Source organism: Tetrao urogallus, assembly GCF_951394365.1.
Source record: "Tetrao urogallus genome assembly, chromosome: 4".
Lineage (NCBI taxonomy): Eukaryota > Metazoa > Chordata > Aves > Galliformes > Phasianidae > Tetrao > Tetrao urogallus.
In genome coordinates this window covers 26,370,734-26,384,439 of record NC_136817.1, presented here as the reverse complement: position 1 = coordinate 26,384,439, position 13,706 = coordinate 26,370,734, and the positions used below count along the sequence as shown (strand labels likewise).

The 13,706-nt window shown below is 40.9% G+C and overlaps 1 protein-coding gene across 1 annotated transcript in view; it reads left to right on the top strand.

Moving 5' to 3' along the window:
- Window positions 1-1,050: 1,050 nt before the first annotated feature.
- The window catches only part of ARHGAP24 (Rho GTPase activating protein 24), a gene marked incomplete at both ends in the record, with an annotated part of 145,129 nt that continues 132,473 nt past the window's right edge, over window positions 1,051-13,706 (top strand). Inside the window, one exon of the mRNA XM_079535129.1 lies at window positions 1,051-1,156. Coding sequence (XP_079391255.1) covers window positions 1,051-1,156 — 106 coding nt within the window. The remainder of the gene's footprint in view (window positions 1,157-13,706) is intronic.

Sequence of the window (13,706 nt, the reverse complement as noted above, 5' to 3'; positions counted from 1 at the left end):
GATCAAGGACTTGTGCTAGCAGGCTTTCCTAGCTTGGGTTTTTCTGACAAGGGACACCTGAATGAACAGCAAGAAGCTGTAAGAAGGCACTGCCACAAGTCATGGCTTGAAATACTGAAAGCTGAAGGTAAAAACCATTTATCTGTTTGTAAGCAAAAGGGACTGGGTGTTTTTTGGGTTGCTCCATTAACTGTTGAATCTTGTCTATATGAAAGAATCAGAACTGGCTTTTATGTAAGCTAGTGAAAGTGGGAAAGCACTGTTAGTTTACATGGTAATGCAGGAGTAAATGGGTATAGGCTATCCATGAGTGAACTGGGATGTGAAACAAAGGTTTCTTATGGTCAGGAATTCCTGACTGGGGACTGTGGGGAGTGCAACGTGGGGAAACATTACAGCAGCTGTTTTGGCAGTGCTTTTTCATTCTGGAAGTAACCATGGGGCTGGCTTCAGAAGCTGTGTTTAATGATTTGGAAGGTTGTGCTCTCTGTGCATGAACTGATGTGAAAGAGCAGAATAGTCCCTTACTGCAGGAATACTTCACACGTGATGTGCCAGGATGAAAATACAACCAGCAGCAAACCCCTGTCTTGCTTGTGGCAAGATTTTTTTCATTATTTTCCTTTTGAGGGTTCTGTTTTGTAGCAAGTAAACCATGAGTCGGGGAGTCTGGGAAACCTGACTAATTCTGAAGAATTTACAATATCCCAACATTGATGTTGCAAGCGATTCTTGCTTGCTGTGGCAATTCAACTCTGGTCTGGTCAGCTGTTACTTAGGATTTACTACATGCAGTATCAGCTGTGGTGCTGCCCTTTGCTGTGCAGGACTCACACGGGAAAGGGACTAAAGCAGCCAGTTGAGTGTGCGCCACATGGCACGTTCAGTGTCAAGACTATTTATCACATAACGAGATTAAGCTTTCACGCAGCAGAGCTGTACAATGCAGGCTCACAGCACCCGATACCTGCCCTTGGCAACTGGAGAACTGCAGAACAGGAGTTTAGCATCAGGGTGATCCTCTGCTAGCATCAGAAGAAAGAATTCTAAATGCCGAGGCTCCCGTCAGATGTCTGTACCTTATTTGATGTTGTCACTCCTGGGACGCTGCTTCGGAGGTATTCATCGCCTGGTGTGAGCAGAAAGGCTTTGAGACGTGAGTTTTTCTTTTCTTCCTTTTCTTAGGGAGTAATAGAAAATGGTGTCATTTCTAGCCACAAGGGCACGTTCATTATTGTTGCTCCATAAGTGTACAGTAAGTAGTGATGAAATAGTGTACGATACCTAATGGAAATAGCCAGTAAAAGAAATAATTTCTAGTCTGTGCCATTATACCAAGCACTGAATGAGTCCCGGGCAAGGAAACAATAATGAAAAGGTCATGCTGCTACAGTGGCAGGAGGAAAACTGGAAGAATGGGCTGTGAGCAGTGCTGCTGAGGGATACCAGCAAGTCTGGGTGGCATTTCAGCTGCTTTTCTGAGGATCTGAAAAATGGGCAGGTGTCAGAGAGGCATTGCTGTGCACAGGTAGGGCAAGCAGAGAACTGGTCCGATTGGCTCACAGGCTGATGGTGCAGCTGGACTGTGGGCAGAACAATTGGGTTGTGCTGGTGCATGCACAAGTTGAGGTTTGAGAAGCTCTTAGCTGAAATGTGTCCCGTGAGATCTGGTAGCTCTGCTCACCTTTGTGGCAGTGCAGGATGTCATTAAGAAGCAGAATTCTCTTGGGTTTTCAGCTTGGTGTCCTGGCCAGGCTGATGGCGCTCTATATGGAGGGTCTGTCATACCTCTCCCTTATAAAGGTACTTGAAGCTTGGCAATACATCTCCTCTTATACTAGAAATTATGCAACGTATCTTTGGACGGTATGGCTCCGTATGGGGCAGAGTAGAGGCTGAGTGTGATATTTGTGATAACATCTTATTGTGGAGTGGCCTGATTTCATTTATTTGACTTTTTTTGTACTTCTTGCTGAAAAAGTCCAGCATGTTAAGTTTTATTTGCTGTGAACCTTGGAGGTGCCATGTGATAGACTGCTCTGTCTGACAGACCAGGAGGCTGTTCAGTTTCTTCTGCCATGTTGCCTTAAATAGCATTCTAATGTGAATATGAAGTTGCATACCTTACTGATTCATGGCCTCATTGCTCCTTTCATCCCTAGCTGGGGGTCAGAGGTTCCTTGTGAGGTATGGTTTGTGTGCATCTTAGTTAATGTAGCCTTGAGTACTCAGAGTGCTGTGATAATTCCCATTAAATGTAAATCTTTGTGTCCCAAATAACTTCCATTTGTGTGCCACCAAACTCTATGAAGTCCTATTCTGTAGTATGCCTGGCACACATCTCCTCTTCATCTTGAGTGAGAATTTCTGTTTTCCACTGTTTTGTGTTTTTTTTTTTTAAAAAGTGATTAAGTCTGGGATGAACAGGTAGATGAGATGGGGTAACAGAAAAACAGTACAACAACTTTGCTTAAAGAATGGTCCCTTTTGGCCCATTTTAACTGTGACATACTCACAGAATAAAACCGGGATATGGTAACTAAATCTTCTGATGAAGGAATTTCTAGGCTAGTCAGACAATTACCTATGTAAGTTTAGTTGGCTTGGGATTCTCAACAAGAATTACTTTTTTGACTATCAGTGAAACCTCCTCACCTGATACAGTAGAACTTCAGGATGCTGTAGGTGAAATTGTCCTATCTGCTTTTCCTCTTCTACCTATGTTCAGAAATTACGCTGTTCACAAACTATGACATGCAGCTAGAAAGGCCTGCATTTATCCACCCAATGCTCTTGAGTGTAGGTCAGTAGGTAAGATAGAGTAGGTTTTGGTTTATGTCAGTACATAAGTTGTTCTCAGTTGTGATCTGCCTTCTCATGATTTCAGGGAATGGAGTGTTGCACACACTTGTGAGTAACTGATGGTATTGTGGAACTGCCTAGAAGGATGGAAGCCAGATAGCAAGCATGTTTAAAACCCTTCTTTGAGGAAATTGCTGACAGCTTCAGCCAGCGCTTCTTGAATGCTGGCAGTGGTGTAACAGTGCAGGTAAAAGGATTTGTGCAGACTAAAAGGTGTGAGCTCACAAACTACTGAGTTGTCACAAGGTCTGTTTTAGGTCAACGTGAAGATCATGGGTAGGTTTAAACATAGGATGTAGAGGGCCTCAAAGACAAGCTGAGAGTGCTTCTGCGCACCTGGAAAATACAGTTTGCTGTGGGTTTAGAAGCAGGCAGGAGCACAGCTTCTTTGGCATCTAGTGTAGAGGACTAACAATGACAGCATGGAAGTCTCATCACAAAACTGAGAAGGTGACTTATTGGAAAAAAATAAATCAGTGCCAAATAGGCTTGTTAAACAAGCTTTCTGGATGTATTTAAAAGCCGGAAGACTTGAATGGCTCTCCTAGCTGTGCAGCCTGGATGCCTAGACACATCACTTGGAAACTGATAGGCTCAAACTGCTTGCTCTGGAACTCGCTGACAGCAGAACAAAAAGATGATGTTTTTTTGGCTAGTTTGTCATTTGTATGATTTTTCAAGGCTCTTAAGGTAGGAAAAAGTAAAATACTGTGGAAATCACGACATGATCCTGCAATTTCTTCCCCTTTTAACCAGCCTATTAAAATCTTACAGAGCTCTTTAGAGAGTATCTTTATACTGCAACTTGTGATATGTTTGGTGGTGCTGAAAGATCTCCCAGCAAAAACACAGTCTCTTTCTTGAAAGTTGATATAAGAAGGGACTGGTTCTGCCCAGGTTTCTGTCAGAAGGTTATTGGTTTCCAGCAGAATGGAAGGCAATTTTCCCTGTCCTGGGACAACAGCACACATGAAGGGGCTTGGGAATCCATTGTCATGTTAGGATGACTGGTTGGTTTAGCTGTGAGTTTTGTGAAGCAGGGCATGGAGATGGAGGAATTGGAAAAGTTTCATGAGATAGAGGCCACATTCAGCAGGCTGAAGTTGCAGTGGGCAGTAGGAAGTGGGGGGGGGGGGGGGGGGGGGGGGGGAAGGGGGAAGGGGGTAAAGCCTCAGTCTTACCACAGAGGTTAGTATTGAATTCACTTCTTAAACAGGTTTTTCTCAGCCAAAGAGCCCACCAAAAGGGAACAGTGATTTATTTTTTTTCCTGCACTTATTTTTGTTTGTGGAAAAGTCAGAGCTACTTTGTCTTGGAGATCCTGAAGCTGTTACCCAGGTCCTGTTGCTATTCAGTTTCTGCTGGTAGCATCTAAGCTTAACTTTTGCCTTGTGAGTTTATTAGTACTTTATTAACATTTTTGCAGCTAACAAATAGAATCTACAGATGTCAGGTTGATGTATGATGCTGTGCTGCTGTGTGTTTAGCAACAGGTACTTCTTGATAGTTTCTAGAAATGTTCTTCTCTATAGCTTTAGCATTTTTGTGCCCATCTATCTTCTGTCAGCTTCTAGGCTGTCCCATGTTGCTGAGAAAAACCCATGGTTTTGCCCCGGTTGGAAGGAGATCATAGTCATAGAATGGCCTGGGTTGAAAAGAACCACAATGATCATCTAGTTTCAACCCCTTGATATATGCAGGGTTGCCAACCACTAGACCAGGCTGCCCAGAGCCACATCCAGCCTGGCCTTGAGCAGAAGTAATTGGGTGTGATGTACAAGTAGGGATCTACAGCTTGGCCATTGCCAATTGGCTGTGGGATGTGAGAGAGGTGTTACAGGCAGAGCAGGGTGCTGAATCAGTGCCTCTTGAAGCAGTGCTGCTGAACTGTTTAGACATACCTTATTCTGTGTCTGTACAGATGAGATGTGTAAATAGGATGATGTCATTGACAGGGCTAGGGGAAAAATAAGTCTGTGGAAAAAAAATGAGTAATTGCCATGGTTCTCTAGGCTTTCAAACCCCTTCAGTTTACCCAAGCTGCACGTCTTCAGTGTTTGCTTGCTGCTAATAGCCATGCTTTGTTGTTGGGCAGCACAAATGTCTGTATCTGTGCAGCTGTTCAACTTTGTAAGGCATTTGTGGGAAGGAGGTGATAAGTGTGAACAGTCTGCAAGTGAATGATTGCAGGAAAATTAATTCTATCAGTCAGAGAACAGACATGGGATCATGTTATTGATCACAAATATCAAGCACAAGCAAGAGCAACTCTAGATTTTTATCTGACTGCTGAATTCAAGAAAACTTTGAATAGCTCAGGGTGGCACTTCACAAAAATGCTGTGTTGGGGTGGGGGAACAAAGAAGTGAAATGAATTAAGTGATTACAGATGCTCCCTGCTGCAGTGCCTTGTGAATTGTCTTCAGTGTAATGGCAAGCTGCTGAACTTGAAGCTGCCAGTTCTTCTGAGCAGTGCCTAAAATGAAACCCTCTTTTTAGTGGGTAGTCCTTAATTTCCTGTTCTCATTTTGTGTATGTTGCAACATTCTAAAAGCCATACAAATAGGCTTAAGCATAGCAAGTTGTGAAATATGTTGTGAATGTCTCACTCCTTATTCAGTAGTAATTAAATCAGAGCTAAGGTCTGCAGGATAACTTCGTGCTTTTTTGCATAGTTATGCTAGTGCTGCTGCTGTTTTCTACAGCTAACGCAAAGAAGCTGTTCTTCAGAACTGTTTTACTGTTGTTGAGATACAGTAAACTTTTCCAAGGTTTTCCAATGGCTAAATACGAATGCTATTATCAGAGATAATTTCTCATTCTTCTGGAGAGCCAGATTTTCATTTGCCCTTCTGTGGCTGTGCAGGGTTGGCAAATTTTGAGTAAATAAGTAAAAAGTTATCTTGTGATATCAGAAGGCAAAGAAGTTTCCAGGTGTACGTGTCTTCATAGGCTACCTACAAGCTGGTGCTCATTGCAGCCCCTGCCTACAGTGGGCCAGAGTAAATTAGGTACGTATTCAGGAGCATACCTGTGCATCAATAGGTTTGGGATGAGCTCCATGATCAACAGCATTTTGCTGGAACTGTTGAACACCCCTTTCCCTCACAGCAGCTCTTAGCATGGGGCTTGAAGCATTTGCCACAGGTGTGGCTGGTGATATCTTGGCAGCTTGCTTGTGGCAGGGATTGGGTTCCGTACTCAAAGATGTTTCAACCCGTGCAGGTTTGCTATCGTCATTGTAAAAATAATTTTGACATGTGTTTTTTTTCTTATGTAGGCAATAGAAATAACTACCAGTGAGGAGTACTAAGATGCTTTGACCTGAACTGCTGTGTTTTTATAACACTGGAACCACATTTAGAACTGTGATCTTGATGAGAAACTGTGCAAATCTCAAACCTCTGGGAAACTTAAAAAAAAAAAAAAAAAAAAAAAAAAAAAGGCTGTAGCAATACTGGGAAATAGTTTGGTAAACACTAAAAGAATCCTATTTTCAGAATATAGATGTGTTTATGTATGGGATCATCACAAAAGCTTTGGGTTTTATGGTATTGTAGTTGTCAGGATTATGAAGTTGTGTGAATATGATCCAGAGCATTTTGTTTAGTCTGTATATGGATGAAGGTGGAGCATGGAAAAAAGTAACCACACTTGTGCTCACCATGCCTGTGTTTCTTGCTCTGAAGCAGTGGAGAGATGTGGGAGGGCTTTTGCCGAGACATGGAGCACGGTTTTTATTTCTGCTACCTAAATGAGGCAGTGTTTGCTTGCTTGCACATGCTGTGGGAAGATGACTCCACTGATTTATAGAGCTGCCAATGGACATGGCTGATGTCCATCACGTCTTCATGAGCCATTGCCTTTCCTGCCTCAGTGCATCAATGTTTGTCATCTTCCCCTTTAAGTTGTTTTCTTCTTGCTATTTGCACCCTCTAAACATCTGTGGAATGTTTTATATTCTTTTCTTGGCTGCCACGGCCTCAGTACAACCAAATGCTCATCTTCATTCCTCTGCCCTGAGTGCCTTCCAAGCTGTCTTTGTCTCCAGTGAGAAAAATCAAACACCCCAAATAAGCTGCTAATACGTTGGTATGATTTATTATTTTTCAGATTGAATTGGAGAGCAAGTTTGGAAATAATTTGTTACATATTACTGCTGTTAGGAAACAGTAATGGAGATCTATGTCTACTTTATATTCCTTTCAGACTATTTTAATTAGAGAAGACAAAATGTGTATTCAAACTGTGGATTTCTTGCAAGCAATAGGCTGAAATAAATGTGTCATTTGTTCTTTCACTATCAAAAGTGATTCCTGCGCTTCTCTTGAGGATCAAATAATCTTTTACATCTTGAAGTTACACTACTATGCAAGAACAACAATTTTGTTAGGATCGAAAGGAAAACTCTGGACTAAGTCTGAGCTGTGTAAAATGTTTAATTGCTTCCAAATGACCACATTCTTTAGGGATGTCAAAACAGCTTGTAAGGCTTTGCTTTGCAGACTGAAGCTTTAAATGTTTGCGTGGAATAACCTTCATTGCAGGGCTACTTGAGTGAAAACTGGGGCCCTGAGGTGCATTCTTGATGGACGTTTCTCCAAAACCTAAATATGAGATCTCTGCTGGGGTACCCCAGGCTCTGCAGCAGTTTCTCAGGAGTGTTATACTGCTGTGAGAGCTGCTTGTGCCCTTCCTTTTTCTGCACAAATATAACTGTACATCTAACCGCATGGAGGATACTAGGGCAGCTTTGTTTTGGAATAATGTATTTAAATCTATTCCTTTTAAAACATTCTTCATCTTGTGCTATGCTGTTTATCATGGGCTTTTTGTTTTCACCAGCAAAAGCTTGACTGTTCTTCTGGGGTATTTTGTATTTCTGCATTGTGATTCAAAAAACTCAGGATTAGGTTTTCACACATGCAATACACATTTGCCAGATAGAAGAATGGCAAGTCATGTTGAAAATATGTTGCTTTCATAACATCCAGATGTGTCTAGATTTCCTTTTGTCTGTCTATTGTGGTGACATTTTCTCAGTTTCCTTCTATTTCTCTTTTGCTTTGTGTGGTTCTCAATTGAGTAATAAAAGGGATAAACCATGACTTAGTCCTTCATATTAAGCGTGACACGAGTACAGGGTCAGATTTCTGCCTGCGTGTTCCAAGTATAAGGGTAGTGTTCTGTCTGCATAGAAGATGCATTATTGAAACTGTTTGCCACCATTTAATGCTGTTGGTTTCCTATTTCTAGGAGCCATGCAATATTCCTTTGGGTGTTGTATGCAACAGGGCTGGTCAACTGCTTTCCTGAAGACTTTTCCTCTCAGAAAATGCTCATTTGTGTAATTGTGACCAGTAATGGTCACAATATATATTTTTGGTTTTAAATTAAAATGAATTAAAATTGTTTTTCAGTATGTATGTAAAGCAGTATCTAATGTAAGTAATAATACCCTGCATTGAATTTTCATGTACTAGAATGTTTCTGAAATCACCGATTTTAATGAAAAGCAGGACTTGAAATCAAATTTGAAAAGAGAAGATATTAAGAAATGTGCAGGGTTTGGAATGTGAAGCTGGAACTTCAGTTTGGATTGGTTGGAGTATGTTCATAATTGTAGTCTAATAACCTTAAAATGATGCTATTCATTTTCTCAGAAACTGTTATGTGTAGTTGAGCTTATACATGAATTTGGCAGTAAATCACACATACAAAGATTTATTGCCAAGTATCAGCATCAAGCAATAAACACGATAAGTATCTATTTTGCTTTTATTGTTGCTCATTTAAAATCATATGTAAAAATTGCCTCTATAATATTATGGAAAAGCTATCTGTTGTTCTTTTTTTTTTTTCTTCCTGCTGCCTCATTCTCTTCTAGGCTGAAAGAGCTGGCTGTAATGTTCTCTCTATGCTTTGAATCACCTCTTGTGATTTGTGTGATGATGCACTGGTGGTAGTCTCTGGATGTGTAGGGTCAACATTAGGCTGGTTGTTAGACTCATTTTGTCCTTGCAAAAGCAGATCTCTTCAGAGAGGACTTGATCCTTGCTCTGTGATGGATTCTGGGTTGAACAGACAATGACCAGGCTCTAAAATTGATGTGTGTGTTTTGTTCCTCAGTTTCTTTGTTGTATTCACGTTTCCATCTTGCAGAATTTGTTACCTGCAGCAAATATCACAGGGAAAGCTAAGTGTTTCTCCTGAGTACCTTTTTCAGACTTCTACTAAATGGTTCATAAGTGTTTCAGGGTTGGAAAAAAAAATTTAAAACAGGGAGAGGCTGTACATCTTTGTGTTCACTTTTGTCCTGTGCATGATTTTTCAGTGACAGGTCCATTGGAAAAAAGTCTTTGATGTTGACTCACTTCTGCACCTGCTTCTTCAAAAATCTGTGCAACTGTGACAGTGGTAATACTGTATATTGCTACAGGGTTGCAAATCAAAATGCCCTCTGGGTATTGCTGACAAATCTTAGATTGTGAGACAGGTTCATTTTTAGCTCACTTAGTGACTTCCTTGGGAAAAACAATCCATTTTAGTGTGAACAGAAGGACTCTATTACACTGTCCTTCATGGTGCCATGTTCTATGTCTTAACCTGATAGTTGAAAGGTAGCCATTTGTCCATAGGTGAAAATTCCATCTGTGGTAAAACTACTGAGAAGTGTACTTTGAAAACTGCTTGTAGAAACTCAATTTAGAGCACTCTTCTCCCTCTAGCACAAAAGGTTTAAACTTCCTGTGCAAAGGACCTTGCAGACAGGCCATCTGCTTACAGTGTGTGTTTTTTAATAGTATGTGCACCAGCAGTACTGCAACAGGAAGACTTTGCTAACACCCAACATCTTTGGTGTATATCTGTGTGTGTGTGTGTGTGTGTGTGTGTGTGTGTATACATACAGAAATCATGTCATTGTGTGAAGAGTTCTGCATGGCTAGTTCAGTAACCTTCTGGACCTAGTCCTATTTATCATACTCTGGTCAATAATCCTAGTGAAGTATTTAATACCATTGAAACACCAAAGTTCTTGGTTGCGTGAAAATCCTGTGGTTAACTGTTTATCTTTAAGCTCATTTGCAAATCTTCTGTGACTCTTGAGCCAGAAATGGGTGCTCCTTTGAGAATGTTTCAGGCATTTCCTGCAAAACACCATCTTGTTGTGTTCATAGGAAATTTTGAAACAAGCAGAAAGTAGCAGAGAAAGATATCACATGCAGAATTTACATTCTACTTTGGAACATCCCAAGTGTTGAAGCCACTGACTGCAGCAATCAGAAGTTATGTAGCAATGTATGTGCAGGATTCATGCTTCTATTGTGTGATTATTCAAATAATTAAATGAGCAAATATTATGAACTGGTGGCAGAGATGGAGGAATGCAAGAGCTTGGGTCTTTAGTTGTTCTTGGTTAAGTATTTTATAGTCTTTGGTGTGTCTTTAGTGTTGGGAAATTGATAGTTATGGCCCTTTGCTCTTGAGTTTCCTGGGGCTGCCAGCACTTAGGTGTACATTCTTTCCCTTTTTGCCTAACTTCTTCTCTTTGAAGTAGAGATCAGGCTTCCATTGAAAGCAGAAGTTGTCCAGATACATGACACGCAGATATCTGACTTTGAGGGCACTTGAAAGGCTTCTATTACTTTCTTTTAACATTTCAGACTCATAATATCATCCTAAATCACAGTACAGAATTGAAAGCACAGTAGTAGCCTTCTAGATCTCTTTTGTGCTGTAGAAAGCTTAGTGCTTTACGTACAGGATCTCTCAAGGCCTGGCTGAGATTTCAAGTGCATTGTCTTCCATATGTTTGGAAAAAAACCTCCATCATCTGTGTCTAATTTAGCAGAGAGCTGGAATGCCGGAAACATTTTCATTCCTCATGAAATATAGCTGCATGTTCACTGTAAATGAAAGCATTGCATTGGAGTTGTTCCTCCGTGTGCACAACAGAGAATTTCCTCACTGTAGCTTCTTTTATCTATTTATAGGTTATGGTCCACATCTCTGCAGTGTGGGCTGAGCCCGGGTGCAGTGGGCTGATGTCAGAGCTACTAGTTGTGGTTCTACTCAGCCTATGTTTTGTGGAGGAGCCCACTGTTGCTCTGCCCCTGCTTCTTCTGTATGCACCTGCATGATGACCTGATGTCCATAATCTCATGTCCAGTGAAAAAGCATTTGATAGAGTTTGATATCTTTGTATTGTGTGTTTGGACTCTTAGGCTGGCCTTGGAATATTTTAGAATCATAAATCATAGAATCACAGAATGGCCTGGATTGAAAAGGACCACAACGATCATCTACTTTCAACTCCCCTGCTATGTGCAGGGTCACCAACTACTAGACTGGGCTGCCCAGAGCCGCATCCAGCCTAGCAATCTAGGTGATACATCTGCATTTGGATCCTAGTCACAAATAGCACTTCAGTTTAATTCATTGTCATTTCACTGAAGCACGTAGCAAATTTCACCATTCTAAGAGGCAAGCTTCTCCAACAAGAACTTTTAGGATTTCAGAAGAGTTGGTGCTGCTAAGCATTGCTGTGATTTTTGTATGCATTTTTCCAGATATCTTTACCAGCTTATTTCCAGGGAAGCCAAATGCAGTCAACAAAATAAGTCTAACATCTGTCAGCTATGCTTGACTGTTTCTCAGCCTGCTGAATCTGGATATTTTATGTCTAATGCTATTTTTGAAACTTTGGGAACTTTCTAGGTACTTGAATGTTTTGTTAAGAAATGCAGCATCTGGGATGTGTTGATGCTTACTTTTACTATTGAAATGGCACCAGTAATCTTATTTCTTCAAAGAGACAAGACTGTAAAATAACAAAAATAGAAATGTGAAGAAAAAGTAAAGGATGCCTGTTCTGCAGCCTCACAAGCCAAGTACCAGTGTCTATTTTTCTGGAAAATGCAGTTGTTGCAGTCTTTTCCACTGTTTTCACCAGTTGGTCTAGCTTCAGAAAAAGTCAGCTTACATTTTTGCATTCATGAAAGACTAAGTACAGTCTTGAACCACTGTGTCTATTGGGAGATATACTGAAAAATCTTATTCGAGATTGTATCTGTTCTGATAAAACTTGGTGTTTAAGTTTGCATAAGGGACAACTCAAGCTGGTATAATCAAGACAATTTTCATAAGCAGAATTGTCTTCTACAGGCTTGCTACCAGGGTATTTCACTTTCTAACTTGAAGGAATAGTGGAATGAAAAAGTATTCAGAGGATAAAAAATGGTAGCAAACAATCTGTTATCAGTGAGACTGTATTGCTTTGTAATATCTAGTGGTTTTTTTTACTAGTGCAAGTTTTCAATGAAGTATAAGATGCATTCCAGACACTCAGTACTTGAAGCCACTGCTAGTCTACAGAGTTTAGGACCCCCTGAAATGACTGTTTGCCCACATGTGCACAATTGGTGTGCCTTCCCTCCTTCCTTCTCTGGTGTTCTCTCTGAAATTATGAGCTTACCACAATCTACTGCCCACAGGGTGCTGCTCAGGGTGAAGGTATTTGAGTTAAAATCCCTTACGCTGGCCTTTCTGCTTTCTGTTCTAAAGGTTGGTTATACAGTTCTGTGGGAAAACTTGCACATAACGTACAGTTTTAAAATAGAGGAAGTCACACCTGAAACTTTTACCCATCTCTACTGTGCAAGATTGGTTTATGGAATGATCTGTGGTGCTGATGATGGCACTTAGCAGTCACCTCACAGAATTCATACCTTCTGAAATGCATTGTGTTTTACAGAAACAAATTCTGTATTTATGTGCTTAGGCGAGTAAGGGAGCGGCTTGAATTTGTGGGGTACTGATTTAAACTTCTGGTGGTATCCTGCACTAATAAACACATTGTTTTTGTTGTGCAGGATGGCGTTGGTACATGTTACAGATAGCATAAAGGTTGCAGGTGTGAAGAAATTGGATCTTCCAAAAAAAATTTTTGCTATGACTGTTTTGATATTTGTAATAGATGAGAGACAGAAAACCTCATTATTTACTCTGTGAAAGAAATTTGACTTGGTCCTGTTCTTCTTCAACAGTGACCACCAAAGAGATGGGAAAAATGAGATAGCAGCTCTCAGCAGTATGTACATGGCACTAAAAATCCTAGAGTGCAATGGCTCTGCAGTGAGGTCTAGGATATAAGTTCCTGGTTGCCTTGACTACAGCAATGTGAAATAGCAAGGCCCTCTGGATGTGCTTGGTAACCTCCTTCCCCTTGGGCATGCTGATACTCTGTTGTACAGATCAAGACTTATAAAGCTTAGGTTCTCCCTGCTGTGCACGGAGTTGGTAGGAGAAGGTAGATCATGCTACTTTATGCTTAACGTTGTTTTATGCTGTTAATGAGCTGTCATTCACAGCAGGGGGGACCTTATGTCCCCCAGATAGCTCACCACTCTTAAAGGAGGTGCTGAACAAATTAAGCTATGTAAATATGAATGTCCTTGGCCCACTCCTGCAGATTCAGGACCTGCTGTGTTTGTGGCGGTGTTCCTTTGTGTCTGTCTGGGGATTAATGCAACCACTCTTCTTTTTGCAGCCTACTTTGAGAGTCGAGGCTGTGTGTCCTGAGGCTGGCTTAGGAATCACAGAATCAGTCAGGTTGGAAGAGACCTCTAAGATCATTGCCCAAATGTTAATGAAGATGGGGATACTGTGAGCAGGGAGCTTTACTGGAAGGGGCAGCACTGAAGCTTTTTTTTTTTTTTTTTTTTTTTTTTACTGAAACAGTTTAGAGGGTATGAGTGTTGGAAATGCTTCCTGCAATATATGAAGGATTTTGGAGTCTGTGTCTCTACTGTAAATTTGGTTTTAAAGAAGTGAAATGTTAAGTT